The sequence below is a fragment of the Thunnus albacares genome, chromosome 5 (assembly GCF_914725855.1).
Source record: "Thunnus albacares chromosome 5, fThuAlb1.1, whole genome shotgun sequence".
NCBI lineage: Eukaryota > Metazoa > Chordata > Actinopteri > Scombriformes > Scombridae > Thunnus > Thunnus albacares.
The window spans coordinates 35,345,769-35,373,752 of NC_058110.1; the positions used below are offsets into that span (position 1 = coordinate 35,345,769).

General features: G+C 39.3%; 3 protein-coding genes across 7 annotated transcripts in view; 1 reads left to right on the top strand and 2 right to left on the bottom strand.

Annotated features, from left to right (window-relative positions):
• LOC122981768 (polymeric immunoglobulin receptor-like) overlaps positions 1 to 27,984 on the top strand; it is a 724,120-nt gene that overhangs the window by 150,693 nt on the left and 545,443 nt on the right. The gene's annotated exons all lie outside the window — the stretch shown is intronic.
• Positions 1 to 27,984, bottom strand: part of LOC122981723 — a 930,226-nt gene that overhangs the window by 6,512 nt on the left and 895,730 nt on the right. The window lies entirely within an intron of this gene.
• Positions 23,487 to 27,984, bottom strand: part of LOC122981739 (extracellular sulfatase Sulf-2-like) — a 92,104-nt gene continuing 87,606 nt past the window's right edge. For all 5 annotated transcript variants that reach the window (XM_044350456.1, XM_044350454.1, XM_044350453.1 and 2 more), the window contains one exon: positions 23,487 to 25,892. In XM_044350456.1, coding sequence (XP_044206391.1) covers positions 25,862 to 25,892 — 31 coding nt within the window. In that variant the 3' untranslated portion in view covers positions 23,487 to 25,861. The remainder of the gene's footprint in view (positions 25,893 to 27,984) is intronic.

The window sequence follows — 27,984 nt, forward strand, 5'->3', positions numbered from 1 at the left end:
TCAAGTCTATTTCTACCAGCTCATCACTTTCCATTTCACTTATACGCTTTACTTCATACTCTTCTCTGAGCTGTCGCATTATCTCAACAGACTGACCTTGGTAAGCTGGAGCAAGATGATCCTGGTTCAGAACCATCTGGACCATGCCGGGGTTTCCTTTCCGAGCAGTGCGACCAAAGATTTGTTTCTCCACTCTTCGATTGCGTGGGAAGTGCGTGAGAAGCACAAAGAGGCCACCACATTCATTTACTTTTTCCTCAACCTTGATGTCTGTTCCTCTCCCTCCAAGGTTTGTTGCAATGATAATCCTCCCTCCACTAAATTCATCTTTCTCAATGTTGTGTCTCTCACTAATTGTGTACATCGTGATCTGGTGTGGCTTAAATCTCTCTTCGTCTTGCATTTTCACATGTAGCTCATTTGCTGTCTTGACATCTTCACATATCACCAGGACAACTTGTCCTCTACTTGCCACTTTCCAGGTAGTATCACAAACAGTCTGGATCCATTGGTCATTGCCCCCATTCACCTGCAGGGCTGGCAACTCAACCACTTTTTTATGACGATGAGCTGGAATAGTATAGCTCTTTGTTCTGTAATGCCTTTCCAGAAAGTCTCTCTCTGCATCTCCCCCTAATGTGCCAGAAACACCAAATATGCCATTTCCATGGATGTACCGTTTAAAGTAATGGAAGTTAGACATGTAGTTGGTCACACTGGACAAAGGTGAAATTGCAAGCTGATGTTTCATCTCCAAAAACTGCTGGAGTCCATTACCCCACTTCTTGTTTTTCTCCAACACCCCACTTGCTTTGAAGTCCACTGGAATTATGGCATCATACTGATGCTTGTCAGGATCACTGGCAGCTACGTTGGCAGCAGCTGGTGAAATGTCGATCATGTACTCTCTGCCCTGAGTCATCTCAATGGCCCTCAAGGCATTCTCAACAAACACTGGCAACTGATTTTCAACATATCCCTTCAAGAAGTGAGGGATAATGATGAAGTTGTCATGTTTATCAGAATCAGAACATTCATCTGAGTACTTAATACAGGACTTCACTGCACTCACAGTTGCTTCAATGAGAGATTTTTCTGACATGATTTCACATGCTAATCCATTTTCAAGGAGTAACATGCTGACTTCTAAGTCAGCATGTCTTTCCTCAGTCCCGTAACGTTTGGCTTTGTTGTTCTCTTCAGAATAGCACTCAAAAGCCACACTGTTCTCCATTACTTCCTGAAATATACTTAGCAGATCATACTGTTGTGAAACTCCTATTTTCTTCATGACTTGTTCAATCGCTCTCCAGCCGTCATCCTGGTAGTCATCACCTGTGTTTTCTGTTTCTGTCTTACTCATAGCTTGCCTCAATGTCTCAACATCCTCTGGTGAAAAGAACCCCAAATCCACACCTGGCAGCAAAATGTCAAAGGCTGAGAAGCTGTCAGATGGTTCTGATCCCATAACAGCAGATGTTGCTGCCTTATGGAAATGTTGGATCCTTGTTGCCCATTTTATCTCACCTGTATCTAGCATTTCAATTGGTTGACAAGTAGATGTCATTGTCCAAATGTTGGCAAGAATTTGGTCCATATGCCTCAAACCGCTGGCTTCATGAGACAGGAATGTCACTTGAACTCCATTATCCAAGGTCATGTAGTCCACTTCATCCACTATCACTAGCTCAAATCCTCTTGTTCCACGGGTAGTTCTCCTCTCAAACTCTTGTTTTAATGTGTCTGCTGCAAAAGCACCAACAGTGCCATACACAACTTGTTGTGTGTATGCCTCTTCTAACAACTTGTCTGGTTCCACAGAGGAAGATTGTTTGGAGAGGGGTGGGGGTACTACAGATGATGTGACACCAAACTTTTTAAAAAACTTCTCCCACTCCCTCTGATCTCGTCGTGCAAGAACTGGAGAGCTTGTCACAATGTCCACCTTTATTCCACGAATAGCCTGGATTGCGGCGAACATTGCCAAAATGGAAGATTTCCCTTCACCTGTGCCAATCTCAAGGAGACAGCCTTTATTTTCAGTTAGCTGTGACAGTAGGAGCAAAAGTAATGATGCCAACTGAGTCTGTCTTGGAAAATAGCCTTTAATGCCTTTGGGCTCATTTGTTGTGCTGTCTTGCACGGCTACAGACATTCCAATCAACACTTCCTTCAGAGTATTGATATCTGGGTTTGCAAAATCAAGAGATTTAATCTTCATCTTGAGATCCTCTATATCCTCCTCAGTAAGATCTTTCTTCCAATATTTTGGAAGTTCTGTTTCCATGTGTCTGAGAACATCCTCAATCACTGTCAGAATATTCTCTGGGCACTGGGATTCAGAGAGTTCCATTAAAATGGTGTCAGTATCTTTGTCCTTGTCTTCTTTTACTTGTTGTTGTAGAAACATTAGTGGCTCTTGCTTCTTCAGAGCAGAGAGGGTGAGGAGGCAGTTTAGCCTGTAGGTCTGTACCATGTGGAGGACTTGGGGAATCTGATTGCGGTCTATTGATGAAGCTTTGCGAATGAAGAGCATTATTTCCGTTGGTGTCCAGATGTTATTGAACAGTATTTGACCCAGAGTCTCCCTGCTTTTTGGTAAAAGCTCTGAAACTGCATCAAGAATTCTCAAGGAAATCGGCTCAGCCAGAGTTGGATTTGTGACGTAAAGTTCCTCAACCAAACAGAAAAGGAACTCATACTTCTTCTCCCAGTGAAGTAAATGATCACTTTCATCTTCAGTCTCAGTGGTGCCCTGAAGAGTTAACTTCAGAACTGCCTCAAGAATGGTGAGTTTCTCAGTCAGAGAAAGTTCCTCATATCCCACAGCATGGTCAAACGTAAACTGAGACCACTCTGGAAGCTTGTTTTCTCTGCAATATTGAACCGTCAGTTCATTATGAAGTGTTTTAATCCTGTCCTCAAGCCCGCAGTCCTGCAAGTCTTCACTCTCTGTGATTTCATATTTTGACAGAAGTTCTTTGAATTTCTTCTCTACATCTGCAAGCTACATGGGATATTAACAAAAAAGAAAGAATACAGAAGAGGGGATGCACCTGAATTAAAAATGCACAGTTATATTTGATTTTGTAAGGTTTTCAAATACTATATTTGTAAAAGGATTTTCTTTAGTTGTATAGAGCAAGGGTCAGGAACCTATGATTTGTTTCATTCCTGGATTTTATATGGCTCTCAAATATTCCAATGTTGACTGAAATACAATAAATAAAAAATGATGCTGCAACTTAAAAGTATCAATGTAATTGATTAATTCATAGTAATTATACAAAATCATAAATAGTATTTCAAAAAAGTAAGCTTTTGCTCTTACAAGTGCCTCTTTTTTTTGATCCACAGCTGTAGGCTAATTGAAGAATAACAAAGGTCAAATATCGGCCAAACTTTATTTTGAGCGGTCCCTTGTAGATGACTTACAAAATATCAGCAGACTATCAGAAACATAAAAACAACACCTCAGTAACGAATATCAGTTGACTGATGTCATATATTTATGTGTTGAATATATGTTGACAACAAACATTAGAATTATGAATTTATGTGTTCAGTAATTATTAAGGTAAACATCTATTAATATGAACTTGGACACTCCAAATGAAGTGAAAGACAACTGAACTCAGTAGACTGTCAACATACTTTAGGTTTAGGATAATGGTAAGGTTAGGTTTAGGGCTGGGGTTAAGGATTCATAAGTTAAGTAACTTTGTAGGTAAACGTCAACAGATCCAAATAAAAGATTATCAACAGACTTGATTTCATCTGGGTTATGCATAGTCTGTTTATAGCTTACAACTCATCTATAAAGAACTACTCTGGATATGTTATGGATAGTTTGTAGATAGCTCTCACATCACTTGCAAGGGATCATACCAATAAAGTGTTACCCAAATCACTTCTGACAAAAGCTGGTTTTTAAATGCAAGGTGTGCATTATGTACCTAAATACCTGAAGAAGTAGAAATTAATAGGAACAAAGTGATAAGATGGGAAAAAGATGAGCATTATTTATTTCAGTTAAACGGACAGCTGCATATGAATTTGTGGAGAGATCAGGGTCAATGACATGTCCATAATCGAGGGAGCATTTTGCTTTTTTCAAAAACTAGACCGGTATATCCGTTCTTCCTCAATTTTCAAAAATATTAAAGAAATTATTTGCTAAACAACTCGACCTTTTCATTGGTAAATATGAATTATTAAATAAACACCAGTATGAATTTAGGGAAAACTACTATCTATGCAGGATGATAGATGATGATTTCCAATGATACCATGATCTCCAACGGAGATGGTAGAAGAAATAACAAAGGCAATGGAAAATGTTGTATTGGTATTTATATTGACCTGCAGAAGGCTTTTGATACTATAGATCACAGCCAATTACTGTGAAAAGTGGAAAAGTAAGGGATAAGAAGTATAGCTTACTATTGGCTGAAAAGCTACTTGGAAAATAGACAGCATACAGTGTGTGCAAATTAATGGGCCCTATCTTAACGATCTAAAGTGCACGGTCTGAAGCACATGGCACAAGTGCATTTAGGGTGTGTCCAAATCCACTTTTCTATTTTAATGGCGGAAAAAATGGTTGATGCACCAGGCGCATGGTTCAGAGGGGTTGTCCATAGTCTCCTAATTAATCATGGGTTTATGGTGTAACATGCAATAAACCAATCAGAGTGTCATCTCCCATTCCCTTTAAGAGCCAGATGCGCTTGTACCTTGGTGGATGCTATTATGATGGCGCATTTGCCAAGTAGTAAGAAGGGACGCTTCTCTGTAGAGGAAACGTCCCTGGAAAGGTTTGGTTGAAGTTATTTCATTAAAGGGGCTCACAACAGTTACTGAAAGCAGGGGTTGCCTCAATATGTAAGATTGGATAATTTTCCTCAATAAATACATTAATAAGTTAATTGTTTTTGTCTCATTTTTGTAACTGGGTTCTGTTTATCTAGTTGTTGGACTTGTGTAAAAATCTGATCATGTTTTAGGTCATTTTTATGCAGAAATATAGAACATTCTAAAGGATTCACAAACTTTCAAGCAGCAGTTTATTTAAAATCAACCTCACCTTGGGATATTTTTTCCCTTATCTGCTAATTTTGCATTTTTGTTTACATGAGGTACAGCAATCTGAAAGGTCAAAGCCTAGCTTGCACATCTGCTGCTACAACTGAATGCAGACATACACTTCTTTTAACCTTTTAACAGGCCTTACCAAGTGAAGCATGTAGAGGCAAACACTATGTTGACCAAGAAGTGGTTACCCATGACAACCCGCAGTGAAACATGGACAATTGTGTTTTTAGCAATGCCCAATCAGATCTCAGCACTGGGACAGTATAAGTGAAAAATATTTAAATTTGTAAAAGAAATTTAGATTGTTTGGGTAAAAAGGTTCCTGACCCCTGATATAGACGCTGATTTTGAAAGTAGCCCATTAATGCCATACCTCATTCCTCTCGATTGCAGCTGCATCATCCTCTATTTGCTGGTGGAGAACTTGTGTGCGCTCATGATGGTGCACCTGACCTTTGAAGCTCTGTTTCTGACGAAGCTTCTCCCTCGATCGAGACAGTTTCTCTCTGGAGATCTCACTCTCTCTGTCTATCTCCTCTTGAATCCTTTGCTCCCGTTCCAGACGCTCCTGTCGTCTTCTCTCCTCCTCCCGCTGGTCTTCCTCCTGTTTTCCTGTTGAAAAGATTCATACGTTAAGTTTTTTTTATTCTTTCTGTCAGAGGATATGCTTTGGTTTGATAATTTTTTTCATTACCAAAGCAAATCGATACTTTTTACATCAGTGTTTGTGTTGTGTGCTAATGAACAAGTAATTTTTGGGGGCCAATCAATGGAGCTCTAGCAAAAGTTCAGTCAGGAAGAATATCTTTCCATGCATAAGCTATAGTTATATTTCTCATACCATCATGCAATTCACATCTCTCAGGCATGCTCACTCATAATTTCCTTTGCTGTCATTATCTGGGCATCCATTGAGCTATCAGCTGGTCACATCAGCTGGTCACATCTAACCAATAGCACAGTGATATACCTTCACTGCCAGCCTATAATATTGCGACTGTCTTCTTAAATATGTTTTGTCTTTCTCTGCCTTTAGTGCTTTCATATTGCCATTTGATGCACTCCTCCACCTCCCCATCACCTCTGGTCTTTGCAGATTCATCAGTTCATCATTTCATCAACCTGTTCAGTCTCATCAGTCTCAGCAGAAGACATCAGCCACTACCACCAGTGTCTGGACTCCATGGGGGGGATTTATCTCGCTGCTGATAAGGACTGATGTCCCTCGATTACAAAATCTCCCTGCAGTGTCTAAACGCCAAAGACTTATGAAAAGACTAATTATCAGTATCATCTGTATAATAAACAATTATCTTTGCTTCATTATCTTGTCTTTCCTGATGTTTTTGTTATATGTTACAATGTCACATGTTAGGGAAAGTCTACTTGTTTTATACTTGATTTTAAAAAAATTACCAAAATTCTCAAGATTCATTTCAGGTACAGACTAAATGCATAATTTTCCATTTAAAATTATACAAGGAATTATTCAAAGCTGCTTTAATCGATTTCCTGCCTCTAGCATTTGGAAAGGAATTGCAACAGTAATTCAAAACAAAACTTTTGTTTGTACTGAGTTGCTCTGAGTTCCTCTTGCTCAACTACCCTCCCAGTAGGGTAAGGTTATAAAAACTTCTTCATTTATCTTACTGAGGAAGTTATTTTCTGTGCTTAGTTCATGTACAACTAGATTCACTAGTTTATGATACCACACAGTGTTAGTGGGTAACAAGGGATTGTTTGATTGTCCAGCCTGGCTCATATTCACAGGAAAGATCATTCCAATATACCCTCAGATTGCACATGGCTATTTTTTGCTATGTTAATGCTGAAAACTTTAATGAATTCAGACAGATTCTTTCAGACTCATGACCACAAATGTACGGAAAATCTAACTTACATGACCTAACAAACACACCCTCCACAGTCAACGGCACCAAGGAAGAATCCCTACCAACCATAGTTTGTATGTTTGGATCTTCTTTTTGACTTAAACTGTATCTAAAATAAACTCGTAATTAACATTAATGATAAATTGTGACAACTCACCATAGTTGGGACACGTTGCAACACTCCCCTCTGTATTGCAATGCCACTCAATGCGTGAGCGGTCAAAGCTCTCTCTGATGGTGAATGTGGGGTCGCCTTTGTGAGAATTGTATTCAGTTCCAAAACTATTCCAAGTATGACTGTGGTATCTCAGATAAATGAAGCACCAGATATCACGCTTCTCTTCATACTGTTCAGTACGGCCAGGGTATACACAACGAAACCCCTAAGAGACAAAAAGAAAAGATCATTTTGATTAACCAGGCTGTGGAATTGTAGCATCACTGCACACATGACACAGCAATTACACACACATTAAGAGTTATTCATATAGAACACTGAAGATGCTTACTGTGCATTTTTAAATGAAAAGTTAAATACAATAAAATATATAATACAATAATGTCAGTCTAGTGTATTAAGATTTCATGATCTTGCTGTTGCATGTGGACCATTAGGGCCCTTTGGATACCTGAACACATGCAAATGGTATTTCATTATAAACGCAAACTCGCGTGAAATTTCTCCCCACCCTTTGATTTTGGCACAAACCATTTTTCAAATAGATACACTATAAATATTCACTTGCTTCATTAATGCTGAGATTTTTATTTGACATTTTCTTAGTAGGCTATTCAACATTAACAATGTGATGCAGTTAAACAATAAATAAACTTAAGGTGCGTAATCATTTTCCTTTTATCTATGTCCCAAGTGCAAATCCTCATTCCCAACTCATTGAATACAGCCACTTGGTCAAGAGCCCCTCATGTCACATCTCTGCACTGCAGTTCCTCGAATGGCCACTTGAGGCTCCAAAAGTGAGTCAATTCCCATAGACCCCCATGTTAAACTTTCCAACTTTACAGCAGGAATAAACATATTTACAGCCTGGTACAAAAAATGGCTTTGGTCTTTATATGCATAATTAAGGACATGGCCACTTTGAGTGATAGGTTGATAGCTGCTAGGTGTCTTGTTTCAGCAATGAGGCTTCATTCAACTGCCTCAGCTCCACCTCTTTGCCCATTTAGGAGTCAGGCAGAGTCAGGAAATGCCAAGATGGCAACGGCCAGAGCTGCCCACTTTGAGCTTCAAACCGCTCCTCAGAAATCAATGGGTGACGTCATGGTGGCTATGTCCATATTTTTTACAGTCCATGATCTCAACACCATGAAGGTCGAACCCAGTTCTGGATCTGAGATGTGAATTCAATGTGGAAGTGCCTTAAACCTGCATTCTCTCTAATAGCCAACAGGGGGCGACTCCTCTGATTCTAAAAAGAAGTCTGATTGTAGGGAAGTCTATGAGAAAATGACCCTACTTCTCACTTGATTTATTACCTCTGTAAACACTTTGCTAATGAGTTTATGGTCTCAATCACTAGTTTCAAGTCTTCTTCAATACAGCATGATGTTCATTTTGTAAATTATGGTCTCATTTAATTTACATTTGACAATAAATAAGGGTATGCTTTAGGGTATGCTACTTTGTGATTGACAAGTTGCCACCATGGCAACAACGTTGGTTAGCTAACATTACCAAGGCGTAACCCTAGATTCACAGAGTATAGGCGTAGCCGTCATTATTTCAGTGTTTTCAGTTCATGAAAGTTAATTGTAACATTTTAATTGCCTAAAAAAGTCTTGTTCAGCATTTGATAGCACTAAAAGACCCTCTAAGCAGTTGGATGTTCATTTCATTTGAATAAATTACAATGATATAGACTCGCTGTCATTTTTGGCTGATTGTATTGCAATGGGTCTCACTGACTCAACTCAAGGCATCCACATGTGCTGCACAGGTCCATCGGTGCCCGCAGAAAAAAAAACGTTGGATTTCTTAGGATGAAAAAAAAACGAAAAAATGTTTTGGACCTAAATTAAGTTTATTTGTTCTCTAAAATTTCCTCATACAGTGTAGTTTATGCTTTCAATGCCAGTTTGTTGGTGACGTGCGTGCTATAGTATTCAGGCTACATGCATCCCCTAGTTTAACATTTACATGCTTGGAATCAAGCCTTTGACTTCTAAATGCCTTAACTCTGTTAGAGGTTGGAATATTTTAATTGAAGAGAAACAACCCTATGGAAGCCTGTAGGGGAGTTAATTAAAATGATAATGTAAACTTGAAAATGAAAATGTAAGATCAAGATCAGATCAAGCCAGGCAGGAAACCAGACACAGGAACAACATAGAGCATCCAGTCAAAATAAAACGCCATGTGTCAGTGAGGGACCGTTGGTTATATACAGTGAATGGTTACATATCATAACCACAGATGTCAAATTGATGAGGTTATTAATTAGCCTGAGCACAGCCTGTAATAAGAAGTTACCCCTTTGTTGTGATTTGTTTTGACTCTATAAAATGCTAAAATCTCTTGTAGTTTGCTGTTAGCATGGTGCTAGCATTAGCCAATTGACCGGATGCTCTATGTCATTTTATTGTGACTTAAATATTACTTGCATAAGTGGACAATCAGGATACATTGTTAATATTGCATTTAATTTTCAAATCTGAAATAATATTTGAATATTGTCCACTGTACAGTGTGGTATGACTTTGAAAATTAAATGTCAAACAGCTTTTCGATTTTCATTTTAATATAGTCATAGAACGCCCAAACGAGTACGTGAAAATGGAAATGCAAATTGTATAATTCCATTTTCATTTTTACTGAAATAACATACAAATGTGGAAAATTATAATGCCATTGTGGAATTACATTTTAATTTTCAAGTTTACATGATCATTTCAATAAGGATCCCTATGGGCTTCCATACAAATCTGAGTTCAGGTAAATATTTATTTTCCAGAATCTCAAATGGTTGGAAATGTCAAATTAACGTAAGGGTCTCAATACCGACGTAACTGTCAGTCTTTAGCATCCCGAGTGAGACATAATGGGAATTATACTGAATTCTAAATAACTAAATATGACTAATATGACGCTAGAAGGCCTCCACAGTGTTGAGATGTGACGTGAGAGGCTTTTGACAAAGAGGCTGCATTTGAAGAATTAGGAATGAGAATGTGTTGGTCCTAAATGATGAAATAGAAGGTAAAAACATAAAAAATCCGAATCACAGAAAAATAAATGACCACCAATCACACCAGCCAATCACTGATATCCCAACCTTGTGACTTGAAACAGGCAGGCAACACCTGTAATACACTGCCATAATGCAGTCAGCCAAGAAAGAACAGAACTAACTAAGTTTTATCTGTTACTAGATTAAATTGTTTGGTGGTTATATGACTCATATGAGTAAGCAACACAAAAAGTCAACATTTAACAGTTGTTCATACATGACCAAAATTATTGATATAAATATTTTTTCAAATTGATGACATACTGAATTCTTCAAAAGTATGAACAAAGTTATTATTATGAACAAACAAACAAACTCACCCCTGTTTTTGAGTTGGAGTAGTACCAGGTGTAAGGAGTCTCATTTCTCACTGAAACTTTGGCACCCATGGTTCAGGATCTGTTAAAGAAACATGGTTTTAAAACATAAGTGAGTGGATCTGTATTAAATCTTTAGTCTATTGGTTTAGTTAGATTAAAGATTGCTCAAATGTTAGTTCTTGTTCTAAATAAATAGACATATCAAGACAACTAAAGTAAACCACAGTTATAATTGCTAATAAACAGTTAAAAAGAGGAAGCTGTAGAAGAGATAAAGCACAAACCTGCTTCTACTCTTGCTGTGATCTGTCCATGGCTGAAAACTCAGGCCTCTATGTGGAGGATCACACTGTACACTGTTCACAGACTGGTGGACTTATTTATATAGTAAAATGAGGACGTGACAAACTGTCTCATAAAAAAAATGAAATAAAAAGTCGCCCTACTTTTACAGCATGACACTCTGTTAATGATTCATCAGTAGACCACAAGATTAAAAGAAAGAAAAAAGCTTTTACAGCCAAGCAGCACTCCATGCATCTGTTTGTTGACTGAGAAAAAAAAGTATTAAAAATGTCATATCATTTCAGTATTCAAGGAGATTCCTTCTCCACCAATCCCACTGCAGGAAACTCTCTCATCTGTATGCAAGTCCACATTTCACTCAAAATTTCTGCACCAGTCATTGAGACTAGCTGCTTACTACTGTTTGGGGATGGAGGTGATGGTGGTGGATTTGAAGCAGGTGGGGACAGTCTGGAGGAAGAGGGATGCGGGGATGTGGAGCAGCTGAGGTTTTCAGTGGGGACAGGGGTATTGCAGGAAGGCAACGGTGGCTGGCAGGGAGGTGGGGGGGGGGGGGTCATCAGGAGGAGCAGAGTGGAGGCAGGACATGCTGGTCTAACAGAGGAGCCAAACCTGCCATAAAAGGAATTGAGTTTGTCCGGGAGGGTGGGTACTGTGTCTGAGATTTCTTGTTTTTTTCCTTTGAAGTCTGTAATAGTTTGGAGTCATTGCCATAAGTACCTTTGCTTGGTAAACGTCAGTTTGGACTCCATCTGTTGACTGTATTCCCCCTTTGCCTGTTTAATTGTTGTTCTGAGTGTGTAGCGGGTCTGTTTGTATTCCACCAGTGAGCCGGAGGTGGTCTGTGTGTGGAGAGTTGCACAGTCATTACTGTTAATCCATGGCTTTTGGTAAGGTACAGTTTCTATTGTTTTTGTGGGGACCACATCCTCTGTGCATTTCTTGATGAAGATTGTGACTGTATCTGTGTAGTTGTTGATATTTCCTGTGGCCCTAAATATTTCCCAGTCCCATAAATCTGTCCCTTAGTATCTACCTGATGCATTAAAATATGTCTAATAACTTTATTATCTTCAGGTAGTTTACAGTAGAAACAGTCTTATACTTTGTGTTGGAGATTTAAGGTTCATTACTGAAGTGTGGAGGATAATCTTTGAACTGGTCACTCTTCATAGACAGACAGCTGGATACTGGACTCTCTGCTCTCTGTCTGTCCTCTGCAAACACAAAGATGTTTTTATTCATGTCATGTCAATCACTGATAAATTCTCTGATGAACTCTCAACTGACTTCCTGCAGTGACGTCAGCATCAAACAGCACAGATAACACTGAAGGATGGAAGAAATACACTAGAATCCATAAACAGCATCGTTGTGTCAATCAATCATTAAACATGGCCAGTTTCCACCTGCTGATGACCTGTCTCACATTAGCTCTAGAGACCTAGAGTGAAGCAATGGTAAGACAATGGCATTATAAGTTTGCCGCCTTTTACCGACATCACCATCTGTAACAACTGCAGACGTGTTAGCAGAAAATGATGAAATGGAGTTAGCTTGCCTCTAACTCTACACAAAGGAGTGACCTGGGCCCTCTGCATGACTGGAGTGCTCTCTCCCCAGCAACGCCTGCATCTTTCAGCTTCAGAGCCAAAGCCTCCTCAGCCTGACTCACCCACAGATTAACCGGCTACAAAGCAGGACACCACAAAGCATCTCTTCCTTCATGGACTGGTAACAACTGGGCATAGCCTAGCAACACAGTGAATCATAGTACGGCTAAACAAGAATGTTTAACTCAAACAATGTACTGTAAGTGTATTGATTTGGTTAAGGTTATACATTGAACTGTTGTTGTGATGTCCTTGTTGCCTATAGTCAGGTTACTGCATAGCCACACTGCTAGGTTAATGTTAGCATGCTTAACATATGTTACATCCAGTAACTAGGACTTGCATGCAACTAACCTCATTTTAACCTGGCACCTTTAGCGTACACCAATTGGCCTTGAATAGAGAACCACACAGTTAAGAGGTTAAAACCTAGTTTGGCGAACTTTGGTTCAAGACACCACATGGTCTGGCCTTTTATCCCTGTAGTTCCCTTTATCAGCCAAATTGTCGGCATGCCATGTGCTCAGTTACCAGGTGACCAGCAGCCATCTTGCTATTGTCTTCCCTACACACACACACACACACACACACACACACACACACACACACATACACACACACACTTGTATATAGCTACACTTAGCTAGATTAGTATTGTGTGTTGCTTTTACCCTTTTGTTAAATAAATGCTTTTGGATATACCTGTTGTCTGTTTTAATGTTGCACAAGAATGAGTTTTGCCAACTTCTGCTCTGTAAAGAACTCCAAGTCCTTCAACCTTAACTAGCTATTGATATGGTGATTTTGTTTATAGTTATTAAATTAATTATTAATCAAAGTCCCAAATTCATAGATTAGTACACTTTGAGACTGAATTGGGTATCTTTTTCCCTGAGTCCAGGGTGGTGCCCCGTTATTATGAATTCTGATTAATAATTTTATTGATTTTAATAATTAACAGTTATCTTTGATAATCATTAATTATTGCTGATAGCCAAACTTGGAGCCACAGCCCAACAGCAGATAACACTGAAGGATGGAAGAAATACACTAGAATCCATAAACAGCATTGTTGTGTCAATCAATCATTAAATGTGGCGCCAGAGTGATGCAATAGTAAGATAAGAGAATTTCACTGTCAGTGCTCAATTGCCTAAAAACAGCTTCCTGTATCCTCAACCTCAGCTGGACTGTGTCAACATCTGGATACACCTGTTTAACAACCTGCTCTACAGCCCCGGGAATAATGAAATGATATGAAAAAAACAAATGGCTGCTAATATGTCTGCATTTATGTCCATATGATACTTTCATTGAGTTCAGGTTCATTGCACACAAGCAGGCCTGTCTTCAGTTTCACAAGAAGCAGTCAACCTCAGCAGTCAGTTTTAATACACTGATAGACTTGAAGAACCAGGATGAACTTATTTTCTGCTAACACGTCTGCAGTTGTTACAGATGGTGATGTCGGCAAAAGGCGGCAAACTTATAATGCCATTGTCTTACCATTGCTCTAGGTCTACTCTAGGTCTTTAGAGCTAATGTGAGACAGGTCATCAGCAGGTGGAAACTGGCCATGTTTAATGATTGATTGACACAACGATGCTGTTTATGGATTCTAGTGTATTTCTTCCATCCTTCAGTGTTATCTGTGCTGTTTGATGCTGACGTCACTGCAGGAAGTCAGTTGAGAGTTCATCAGAGAATTTATCAGTGATTGACATGACATGAATAAAAACATCTTTGTGTTTGCAGAGGACAGACAGAGAGCAGAGACTCCAGTAACCAGCTGTCTGTCTATGAAGACAATTCATTGGTAACACTTCATTTTACGGGTCTGCAAATTTCATGGTAATTAGGTGGTAATTAGCAAGCAACTTCTTTGAAATTTCTTTGAAATTACCCAAAATTTACCTCAAATTGCATGGTAATTAGGTGATAATTAGCAAGTGACTTCTTTGAAGTTACTCAGAAATGACCTCAAAATGTGTCTCAACTTTCATGGTAAGTAGATATAATAAGCAAGTAAGTTATTTGAAATTTAGTTGAAATTACCCCAAAATTACCCCAGCATTTACCTCAAATTTCATGGTAAATAAGTGACTTGTTGCAGCTTAATTTCCAAGTATTTTCTATGTAATTTCTACTGAGTGGACCCCTAAATTGAAGTGAGTTGTTGCAGCTTAATTTCTCATAAGGAGAACATCTACCACTTCGGTGGGAACCGAACGGCCACAGCTCTTAAGATGAACCTCAGATTCATCGAGTGGAACCACCAAAAACATGATGGAGTGGTTGGACGCCTTTTTAAAGACATCAGAGTGTTTTTAATGTGTAAAAGTAGCACAACACAAATGCTGTGTTTTCATGTCAGAAACCTTGTATAAATTTAATTTCTTTGTTAATGTATTGTCTCAAAATATAAAAGTGACATTTGTTGAGTGGTGTGAAGACATTATTATCAGGCCTTAATAAGGAAGCAAAAACTTTTAAAATGGGCAATTTGTAACTTGATTCTTGATTATGAAGTTGTTTTTGTCGGTAACTAGCAATTTATGGTGGCTACAATTTTTAAAAACGGATATATGGGAAATTTGTTACAAGGTTGGACTGATCTGCTGAAATTATACAGAAATTGGTGAGAATGAAAATGATTAAAAATCAGATGTTAGGCAGAAACTACTTGAAAATTAAGATGCAAAAACTCACTTATTTTTCATGAAATTTGAGGTAAATGTTGGGATAATTTTGGGGTAATTTCAACTAAATTTCAAAAAACTTATTTGCTTATTATATCTATTTACCATGAAAGTTGAGACAAATTTTGAGGTAATTTCTGAGTAATTTCAATGAAGTTACTTGCAAATTACCACCTAATTACCATGAAATTTGCAGACCCGTAAAATGAAGTGTTACCGATCAACCCCACAACTGCTGTGTCATCTACAAACTTAACAATGATGTTTGACGCCTGTGTCGCCATGAAGTTGTGGGTATAGAGGGAATACAGGAGGGGACTGAGGACACAGCCCTGTGGCGCTCCCATTCTGAGAGTCAGCAGTGAAGAGGTGGGGTTGTCCACTCTCACCACAGGACAAGAAACGGAGAGTGAGATGGATGCAAAAAGTGAGCAATTTATTGCTACACAGAGTGAGCAGTATATACAGCCAGTGGAAGATAACTGGATTTCTTGTAACTGATTTCTAGGGGGCGGCTGTGGCTCAGGAGGTAGAACAGGTCGTCCACTAATCAGAAGATCAACGGTTCGATTCAAAGCTCCTCCAGTCTGCATGTTGAAGTGTCCTGTTGAACCCCAAATTGCCCCGCTGGCTGTGCCATCAGTGTGTGAATGGTTAGTTGCCTCTGATGGGCAGATTGGGACCTTGCATGGTAGCCCCTGTACCCATTCAGCGTATGAATGTGTGTGAATGGGTGAATGTGACACGTAGTGTAAAAGTGCTTTGAGTGGTCAGAAGACTAGAAAGGCGCTATACAAGTACAGTCCATTTACCATTTAACTTTCAATCAATGAAGCCTGACTTCAGGATGAACCAAAGGCCAAAACAATAAACAAAACCAACTAGCTTATCAAAATAATTCTGACTAATCCCTAAGCAAACGAAAGAGAATAAACAAAAGACATTTTCTGAACTTGAACTGTGCTCAAAAGAAAATGGTGATTCACCACTACTGCTTCATGAAGTTTTAAAGGTCTCAGCTATTTACAAAGTACAATGTAAGGAAAATACACCTGCATCTGTCATTAAACAGATCCTCACAAGAAAAGAGAGCTCTCACTCTCTTAAAAACAATGTTGCACAATATTCAGGATTATGGACAAAAACAATATAACAATGACTAGGGGTCCTAACAATGTTCAGTTTTATTGTTTTTGGACAACAACAGAGGTCTAAAACACAGAGGAATCAGATATATCAGGCTTTGATACACACACAATACTTGTTAGTAGATCAGTTCATTGTTAGTTTGGATCCAAACGTAAGATTTGTTGAAAACATCAAAACATCACCAGACTGATAAGGCCGTGTTCAGACTGACATTAGCACTGCATGGTGTTATTGCTCAAACAATGTCTACAGTAAACCTTTGATGTCTAATCTCATCATTTAGGCTGTAAATTTATCATGCCAACTGTTGTAAACTCTCTTACATCCCAACTTATCAACTGTAATCACAACCAATACACCCCTTTGATTGGTAAGATTAAGGTTAAAGGTTTAGTTTTATTGTCATGCTAACTGTTGTAAACTCTGCTACATGGTAACTTATCAAGTGTATTCACAATCAATACATATATACCTTTGATTGCTGATATTAAGGTTCAGTTTTATTGTCATTATAAAAGACAGAATTGCACAATGAAATGTACCATCCAGGCTACACCCGTTTTAACAAATGTATTTTTTATCTGTGATTTTTATCAGTCAACCTCAGCAGTCAGTTTTAATACACTGATAGACTTGAAGAACCAGGATGAACTTATTTTCTGCTGACACGTCTGCAGTTGTTACAGACGGTGATGTCGGTAAAAGGCTGCAAACTTATAATGCCATTGTCTTACCATTGCATCACTCTAGGTCTTTAGAGCTAATGTGAGACAGGTCATCAGCAGGTGGAAACTGGCCATGTTTAATGATTGATTGATTCAACGATGCTGTTTATGGATTCTAGTGTATTTCTTCCATCCTTCAGTGTTATCTGTGCTGTTTGATGCTGACGTCACTGCAGGAAGTCAGTTGAGAGTTCATCAGAGAATTTATCAGTGATTGACATGACATGAATAAAAACATCTTTGTGTTTGCAGAGGTCAGTACCAAAGACAGAGAGCAGAGACTCCAGTAACCAGCTGTCTGTCTATGAAGAGTGACCAGTTCAAAGATTATCCTCCACACTTCAGTAATGAACCTTAATGAACCTAATGAAGTTATTAGAAATATTTTAAACATTTTAACTTCTGAACTGTTGGCTGTAACAGTATTTCGTGTGTTGAGGTCTTGCAGTTGATGTCACTGTCTGTAACAACTGCAGACGTGTCTGCAGAAATTAAGTTCTTCAAGTGTATCAGTGTATTAAAACTGACTGCTGAGGTCGACTGTTTTTTTAAAAATCACAGATAAAAAAAAAATCTAACAGTTGTTCAAACATCTGCGTAGCCTGGATGGTGCAATTCTGTCTTTTAAAATGACAATAAAACTGAACCTCGAACCTTGATATTATCAAAAGGGCTTATTGGTTGCGATTACATTTGGTTTGTAGCAGCGTTTACAACAGTTGGCATGATACATTTACAGCCTAAATGATGAGTTTTAGATGTTACAGTTTAACTGTAGACATTGTGTCGCAAGGAGAGTTGAGCAGATTCAAGTTTAAGTTTATTTTATTTATAGAGCACATTTTATACTGAAAGCAACAGAATGTGCTTCACAAGGTCAAGACATGTGTAATGACATAAAATATGAGCATTCATACATGGACAAATAGGTAATTAAAGTGCATAATAGTGCATAATTTAATTCAATTAAAACAGGAGCAGAGAGCTGAGTTCATAATGATTCAGGTGGATTCAAATGCAAGAGACAGCAGGCAGACAGGATCAAAAGCAGAATATTTATTGCAAAATCTAAAGAAACCGTAAAACACAAGAACCAGACAAACTGAGCAGACAACTCGACAAAGACACCGGACATAAATACTGACTGAAGTAACGAGGAGATGAGGTGCAGGTGAGAGGAGATGAGAGGAGAAGCTCAGGTGAAGAGAATGAGGAGACAAAGCTGATCCGGTGGAAGGTGTGAAGGGAGAAACGGGCCGGGAAGGAGTGCAGGAACATGAAGCAAAAACATAAAATGAAAACCCAGAAAACACAATTAATTGTCTCAATAACTGAGACTGAGTAAGCTGTGTGAGTACAGACTGAAATAAAAAAAAAAAAGACAGACTAACTAATAAAGGCAATAAATGCAACCACAGGAGCAGATAATCTAGCTGTAAATCAAATTTAACAAAGCAATTAATGACTCATATCTTCTGTTATTGGTAACTACCACTTTAAGCCCTCATAGTGTTACACTAAGAGCTTGCTGTTGCTGCTCAGGTTGAACCTACTCTGTTGGAATGTAAGAATTTCAGTTCAGCATTCGAATACCACAAATTCAACACAATCTAGTCGAGCTGTCAGAATTGGCTGTAAATTCAATTGCTCCCATTTTTAATGCAGACACAGCCATGAGCCCAGTGAATCACAGAGAGCTTGTACCTGCTGTTACTGCCCTGCATCTCAGTTAATGCATGTTAAGATTTTGGGTAAGCAGACTTACTCGTGTAAGCTTGCGTTTGCCTTTACTGGTCCCAGTCTCTTTATGCCCACTAGAGCCACACACACACACAGACAGTGACAGCACCTCTCCCTCCCTCTGGTTACCTGGAGGCATGAGAGCTCCAGAGCTCTGTTGTCACGATCATAGATAACAACACAGACAGACAGATACCAGTAACTTACTTTTCTTGCAGTTTCATCGGCAAACTTGGGTTCTTAGCAACCTCAGTAACAGCCAGACATCCTGCTATCAGTTGAGGAAAGCCTCATTTCTGATTCAGCTCAGACACTACTGTCCTACTTTGGATCAAGTCCTTGGTAGTATTTTGTAAATGTGATCGCTTTGCAAAACTCTAGCTTAGGAAACCTATTATGTATTTACATCATACACATGTTCTCACCCGACACAAGTTTAGGACATTAACATACTGCTACACAAAACCACAATACAGCCATTAAGGACTTTGAGATTTTTAGAAATGTGATGACTTCCTTCTGCAGCAACACCTGCCTGAAGGACAAAATTGTGAAGTCTGCCGAGATCAGACTGAGGACATTGAATAGTCAGTACTGTCGTCTGATCCAATGAGTGACACAACAAACACTGTTGGACTCCAGAAATGGCTTCATCATTTCAGGTGCCACTCTCTCAGCTTCTCATCTCAACAAATTTACATCACTATCACTCCTGTTCTCACAAACCCTGAAGAATAATGAGAAACAGGTTATGTATTTAGCAACAACTATGCCTTTGTTGTTGTTTATCATGACTGTTCTTGCTTAGCCAAGATAGATAATGTCGCCCGCTGCCCAGTTGGTTGACGAGCTGATTTAACAAGCACAGGAGCCACAACGCAGAGTTAGCTTGCAGCTAACTCCGTAAGGACTGAACATAGAGGTGACCTGCTTCCTCCGGCCTGCAGGGTTGGATCAGCGACAGTCAGCAAAGCCTGCACCACTCAGCCTCGAAGCCTCAGCTCTTCCCCCAGAGTTCACCCGCTGGACTCAACAAAGACCTCTGGACCTCCTCTCTTTCTCCATGGACTTGGTAACGTACCGGCCATAGCATAGAACAGCCACATGGCTACAGCACTGGACTGCTTAATTTAATCAATGTACTGTACTGGATTGTTTTGGCTCATGTTATTCATTGAGCTGTATTGATGTGATGTCTTGTTCATGGTCAGGTTATTGAATAGCCACACACACATCCAGTAAATAGACCGAACCTCTTCCTAACCAGCACCTTTATCCTTCACCTGTTGGTCTTGAACAGAGAACCAACACACAGTGAAGAGCTTTAAAATCCAGTTTTGCACATTTTGCTTCAGGCAACACACGCGTGGTTTCAAGACGCCACATGGTCCGGCCTTTTGTCTCTGTGGTTCACTTTGTCGGCCATATTGTCTGCATACCGTGTGCTCAGTCACTTCAGCCATCTTGCCGTTGCCCCCCCCCCCACACACACACACCTGTATATAGGTACATTAGATTACATATTGTGTGTTTAGATCTTTTATCTTTTAAATAAATGCTTTCAGACATACATTCTGTCTGTTTAATGCTGCTTAAAACTTTTCCAACTTCTGTTCAGCAAAGAAAAATCCTTCAACTTTAACTCTCAGTTGATATGGTTGTTTATAGTTACTAAGCTAATTATTGATCAAAGTTCCAAATTGATAACTTAGTAAATTTCTTTTTCCCTGACCCCAGGGTGGTGCCCTGTTATTATTCATTCTTATTTATAATTTCTATTGATTGTAATAATTAATAATTATCTTTAATATATATAATTAATAGCCAAACCTGTAGCCAAGGCCCAACAAAACCATAAAATTCATATTTTGATGTTCTGTTTATGATCATTTTGTGGACGAAATTGTTTAATATGTCACAGAAAAAAAACTAAATTTAAAGAAAAAAAAAAGACTTCAGAGGACGTTGTACAGGTTGTGAAGCTTCTTTGTGATATTTGGTTATAAAAATAAAATTCAAAGATGTCACCTCCCATTTTAGGAACTTGTGACGGGCGGTTTTTTACCATTTTCTGACATTTTATAGACCAAATAAATGTGAATAAAACTCCAGGTGAATAGGTGTAAAAGTGTGTTATGTGCAGGTTGTTTCATGACAGAAATAAACCAAATAATTAAATTATTTGAAAAAGTGACCTATCACTAATGAGAGCAGTCGTTCCTTGTGTTTGACTATTTTTTTTAACACAAAAACACACTTTGAAAAACAGGAAAAAGGTACATTTTGGCATTCAACACTTTATTCACAAACTAAAACCAATCACTGTATCCACAGGTCAGTGGGTGACTGTACAGGTGTGTTAGATCAGTATCACTGGCTGCTCGCTGCAGCGTTTACATCATCATATGTCGTCGCTTCCCATCTCAACACAACCCTTCCATTGGTCCGTTCATCCGTCCATCAAAGTGCTCAGCAGTTTGTCCTTCAGTGTATGTGTGTGTGTGTGTGTGTGTGTGTGTGTGTGTGTGTGTGTGTGTGTGTGTGTGTGTGTGTGTGTGTGTGTGCGTGCAGGTCCGTCCAGTACAGATCCAGAAATCTGATCTCAGCTGGTCCACAATGGTTCGACTCTAGTGCGCGTCTCTAAAAAAAAAACACACCTAAAACATTTACAAATACATTCAAACACAACCAGGAGGATTTGTTCTTTTCCTAGATAGTTGTTAGACAGCAAATAGCACCGCAGAGCAAATACATATGGGGTTAAAAAAAAAAGAAAAGAAACTCTACCGACAGCAGATTGGTCGGCTGCATTCACACAGGAAGGAAGAAGCAGAAATCACCCTTCACACTGTTTCAAAATAAAACTCTGTGATGAAGAGTTTACAGCGTGGTGCGTTTCCTCTTCCTGTGGATCCACAACATAAAGTCCGAATTCAATCAAGTTTAAGAGACGAAAATGAATCAGAGTGAGAGCTGCTTTCTGTCTTTAGTGGCCATTTTTATAAAGTCAGAAATCAAACATGAAGAAATCCATCGCAGAGGAGGAAACAGACCAAGAATGTAACATGACTGGAAATATTCACCACAGCGTTACTGCATCAGAGAAATTCTTCCCTTAAAACACTAATCAGCTCGCTTCAAATATTCACTTCAATCCCTGAATCTAAAATGGTGACACTTTCCTTTAATAAGCAGCATATAGACAGTTAATGAATGGTTTATAACCCACTATAATATAGTTATAAGCAGCTAAAAGGATATTTTTAAGTGTTTATTAAAGTTCAGTTTTTATTCTGACTTCTCCTATGAAGACATATTTAATATAATCACAGCTGTGTTTTACTATATTTTCATTCATTATCTGTTTAAACAGCAGCGAACACGTGTGTGTGTCCACAGGAGGAGTTATAGTTATTGACTAATATTAATAAACACTTATATCTGCTGATTTAACTCTTTATAGACTGACTATAAATGCTGAATAATCAAAGGACTTAAAGTGTTACCACTTAAATAACACGATATGTTTTTCAAATTAAAAGTATTAAATAATCTCCTCCACACTCTTTAAGTGCTTTAATCTCATTTTGTAGACAAATAGAGCAGGTTGTAGCTTCAAAACAGAGGAAATTATTTTTTGCTAACTAGTATCATAAACATTAACCAGGTTTCTGACCAAAAAACAGCACAAATTTGAACCAAATTTCAGATAAAGATTTTCAGAATAAAACGCTTGTTTCCATCGACGGCTGCTGCGTGAATATTAGCGGATGACGTCATTAAAACAGTCAAAGCTCAAACGATGGAAAACATGATGGAAATATAAACGTTTCTGTTAGTTTCATGTATCGATGTGAGGAAGGTTACAGCCTCCTCCTCATCATCATCATCATCGCTCCACACAGATCGGATGTTTTCAGTGACGTTTAAGTCACATGATTCATGTTACGTCATCGTTTATTTGCTTTTTATCCACACGGCTGCTCTTTTTTGTTATATTTCAGGATTTCCTCTGTTTATTTTGTTTATTTTAATGTGCAAATTGAAAATACGTTTGGATGGAAACACACTTAATGTTGATTGGATCAGACCTTTGACGCTGATGTTTCTCAGACTGTTTTTGTTTGTTTGTTTGTTCGGTTCAGGGAACAAATATGAATAAAATCTGCTCCTGCATCGTTTCCCTCGGTGTGGTTTCTGCGATTGCCATGAAAGAAGTTGAACCGTTCTCTTCTATACTGAAACATTATCTACCTGCAGACCAACAAGCCTGACAGTCATGTTTCAAGATTATCTGCACGTTTCTCTTTTAGTCTGAAATAAACAAGGAAGCGGAGTGTTGTAATAATTCCCTTTTAAAGTGAGAGGAGCGCTTGTTTTTCATGCTCGTAAAAGGTCACAAAGAGGTAAAAAAAAAAAAAAACAAGCGCTCCTCCTCTTTCTTCTACCACTCTAGTTACCGTCACCCAGTGATGTCAAGAGACCGTAAAGCTGCACGCACCTTCTCTGAAGGCCGCCGAACGGCATTCTGGGATATGTAGGAGCGGAAGGCAAGAAAAAAAAAGGGAAATTACAACACGTTATCAGTAAATGTTAGATGAATATTTGATGTTAAACAGTGTAAAAGTATATAAGGAGCAATTTTAACTCTGACACACGTCTGATCTTAATGTTTCTTTTTTTTAATGTCCTGCTTATAATCAGCTTATAAATGACAGAAATAGAAATGAATTCATCTGAAGACCAGACGTGTGACACAAATCTTCTTTTCTCTTCATGTGTGAATCCAGTTGTGTTTTTCTACAGTTTTACTTTTTTTTTTTTAAGTTATATGTTCTAATTTAGAAATCTGGACATTTCTGAGCGGTGGGTGGGTTTATGTGAGGCGAGGACAGAAAATAACAACTTAAAAAGTAAAAAAAAAAAAAAAAAAACAGCTGAACTGAACAGGAAGTGAAGCGATCGGAAGGTAACGGCAGGCGGTTAACACGAGTTACAAAATAAAAAATAAATGCAATGACACAAAACCAAGACTTTGCGACTGGTTTTCTGGTAACATTTTTTTTTTTTCCCCATCAACAAAACAGCTGTAATAACAAGTTCTGTACGTGATGACATCATCATCAGGTCTCACTTTTTATTGGCTCACGAGACATCAAGAGACTTTAAGCTCCCACATGTTTTGTTTTTTTTTTTTACTGTTTGTTCTCTTGGATTTTTTACTCCAAAAATGTTCTCGTTGTCGTTCTCTTCTGTGCTGCCGTGTTGCATCGTGGGTACTGTAGTCACCGGGTTTGTACAACTTGTAGCTCTGCTGTCAGTAAAAAGCTGTCGGTCACCATGGTAACCAACACTCGAGTTAGTGAAAGAAATTTTTGTTGTTTTTTTTTTTAAAAAAAAGAAAGAAAAGGAATGACATCACGTTTACATCAGAGGTGATGTCACAGCGTTCGACGGGGGAAGTTTCTCTGCTTCCGTCTCAGTCGGGGGTTTTAGTAACGTTAAGAACAGAAGGAGAGCAGGTCCTTTAATTTCTTTACAGACTTTGTTAGAGAGACTAAATATGAACATGTAAAACAAATATGGCCGCTGGGAGGTGAGCTGAAGAGGAGGAGGAAGAGGAGGACATGAAGCTTAGAGGAGGACATGAGGGGGAAAAGAGGAGCAAGTTTTTATCTTTGTTCAGATGTTACAGTCCGCTACAGAAGCAGATGATTTATCTTTCCTAAATGTTTCTTTCAACAAATGTTTTTACTCAACAAAGAAAGAAACTGAAAGAAACGATCTGTGCAGAGCAAGAAAAAAACATCTCCATCTCATCAAGTCTGTCTGTAACTGAGTCCTAAAACTCTTATTTTCTTAAAACAAGAGCAGCGACATCATCTCAACCTCGTCCCTGTATCTGTGATTTTATAAAAACCCAAACAAGTAGAAATATTCCTACTGCTGATCTGTTTTAAATGTGCTTTACACAATCAGCATCACCAGCAGGCTCAGGAACACTTTATTCCATAACACCGTTAACCATGCTGAACTCTAGCTAGCCCAGCGCTAGCCCACTCCCGCCAACAGAGACCCAAAAACTGTTGTTTGTACCAGGCTGTAAACATGTTTATTTCTGTTGTAAAGTTGGGCATTTTAACATGGGGGGGGGGGGGGGGGGGAGGGGGAGGGGGGGGGTCTATGGGGATTGACTCGCTTTTGGAGCCTCAAGTGGTCATTTGAGGAACTGCTGCTTAGTAAAAACTAGCTGACATGATTCAAAAAGACCCATTAAGTATAAGAACACTGTGCGGCTAACTGTGGCTCCAGCTAACAAACAGCTGCTGGTAGCGTTACATGAGGAGGATTTTTCATGCAGGACTTTTACTTGTAATGGAGTATTTTCACCTTGTTGTATTGGTACTTTTACTTAAGTAAAAGTGCGATAAACAGCACGGCTACGTACCGACACGCCTCTTACAGTCGTTGACTCTTCTAGCAGAAGTTGTGTGTTGTTACCATTAAAGAAAATGAGAATTTGACGACTCAAATTACAGACAAAACCGACTTGATGAGATGGAGATGATCTCTGATGTGGTTAACAGAATTTTAATTGAACGGCCTGGGAGGAAGTTCTGCCTGGCAGGCGGAACTCAGGGCAAAAAAACCACAGTCCTTTTTCCCAAACAAATCTACCAATGATGCCAGTCATCCTGTCTACCTCTCTGCCTCCTCCTCCTCCTCCCCTTCATCTTCCTCCTCCTCCTCCTCGTCTCCCCGGCTCCTCCAGTTGGAGCTGCCCTCCTCAGAGGAAAACAGCAGAGCTTCTGAGGAGGAGGAGGAGGAGGAGGAGGAGGAAGGAGGAGCGGCTGATGAAGAGGTGCGTTGAGCGTCGCGTCCCAGCGTCTCCCTGAGCAGCAGGAGGGTGGGAGGGCCTGGTGATGTCACAGAGATGGCAGAGGCTGATTGGCTGACCGGTGAGTCGGGGGCGTGGTCGCTCAGCGATGACGCCGCCGTGTCGACGACCACGTCCGGCTCCTTCAGGCTGCTGGGGGCGGGGTCAGAAGCCTGCTCCAGCCAATCGGGAGGCTTAGCCCTTCCAGCCATCCCAGATCGGACCTCTGGATTCACAAACACACACACACACACACACACACACACACACACACACACACACACACACACACAGGTGTCAACCTCTGACCAGTAGGACGTGTGTTTGTGTTGGGTGTGTTTCAGTAGTTCAGAGTCAGCAGACAGATGAAGAGGAGGCATGCAGGCATGTATGAAGAACATCCTGATGGAGTCTCTCACTTCTCTACTAGGAAGCAGGAACTAAAGCTGAAAGACTTACTAGGAACTCTATTCATGCCTACTTCAAACTGTTTTACTTCATTTGAACTGGTGACAAATGAACATAGCTTAATGTCTCGCATCATTTCTGAGGAATTTACACAATTTGTGCAACGTGTACATGAACTAGTTCTGAACCCTCAAGGACGACTAGAACAAACACAAACAAACATCAAAAACACAGTCAACAGTCTGATAATCTGAGGCAAAGGAGAAGCTGTTCTATGTAGTCAGATGTAAGTGACAAAGTCATGAAACATCAGCATGAAACTGATTGATGTCCTGGAGACAGACGATATGTGATAATACAAGTAAGAGGAAGTTGTAGAGTTATAAAAATAAAAGCCAAGAGACGCTCGAGGTTCTTTTTTGTTTCTTGGGGCCTTTTGAGGGATCTCTTCAAGACTCTCTTTAGTTTTTTAGTTTTTGATTTTTAATTTTTTGTTTCAGTTTTTGTTTTTAAAACCAAATGAAACTAGCAGGGATGTGCAGAGATCCAAGTATTTGTATTTGTACCTGTATTTGTTGAGGGTTAGTATTTGTATTTGTATTCGAATTCAAAGTGGAAAGAGGTTTAAAAATCCTGTTTTTGTTTTTTTTACGCTTTTAATTTTAGAAAATTCAAGTGTTACAATAAGTTTTCATGAAGTGTTCCCTTGGGAGCACTTCATTTGTGTCAGTAGTTCAGTTTTATCTCTGGGGAACACCCCCGACTCCAGGAGTGACGTCCAAATATGGAAATATGCGTCATGTAGCGGGTGGATGTGACTCCCCTCACTGAGACCTGCTGATAGACGTCACAGCGGAGCAGAGGAGAGACACTGAGATAGTGATGTAACTGACCTGTGCGCTGGTATTTTTTTTTCTTCCCGGAAAGAAATAATTTTTGAAATATTTGTATGAAACAAATATTCGTAAAGAACCCCGAATAACGTATTTGTACTCGGGCGCACCCCTAGAAACTAGTTTGTATTTTTATAAACTCGTGCTCATCTCTGAGGTCCTCTGGTTTTCCTTTCAGGTAAGAAGAGATGCCTCCTCTGGGAACGGCTGACATTAGCTTTAAAATCATTCAGATTATAAATTATATTGATTGTTGCAAAGGTAAAACTAGTGCTGTTTAGTGAATAATAGAGTGGCAACGGTTCAGGTTTAGTGACTGAGGTTAATATACTGCTGTACATGTGATACAGGTGTGTTTTCACTATATAATTAGGTTGAGAGATTTATAATTAGGGGTTTAATTGGCTGTTAGGATCAGGACTCTGAAGGCGCCCTGTAAAACCCTCGACCGACAGAGTGGACCTCCTCCAGAGACGACCTGTTAGAAGGCTCTTGGAGGACTTTCAAACCTCCAACACCTGTTTGCACCAATAAACATCATTGTGACCCGGCTGTTAGGATTCCTGACTCAACAGACCCGTTGGTTGGTGATGATAAGACGCCAGGCTGAATCTGGTTCCCTAAGGAAGGCCTGGATGGTCCTACGTCTGTAGATTCTGGGAACTACGGTCCAATACCTCGGTCAGAGGAAGAGGACGACCGTCTGTCGGTGCCTTAACCACACCGGCAGGAGGTAACGTCCTCCAGAGAGTGTAAACGTGAAAACGCAGCTTAGTGTTTTGTAGAAACGCTGTTATATCTCTGACAGCCATCTAAAACTGGAACTATATTTGTATGGAAAGCTGGCGAGTTATAGTAGGAACGCCACCAGTCAGAGCTCCTGTCTCCGTCTCATTCAGCTGATACAACGTGAAAACAACATCAGGACACAAAGCAGCTCAACAGACTGACTCCCAAGAAAAACAAACATTAGTCGTTTGAGGAAATGCACCAAAACAACTGTTGTGTCGGAAAATG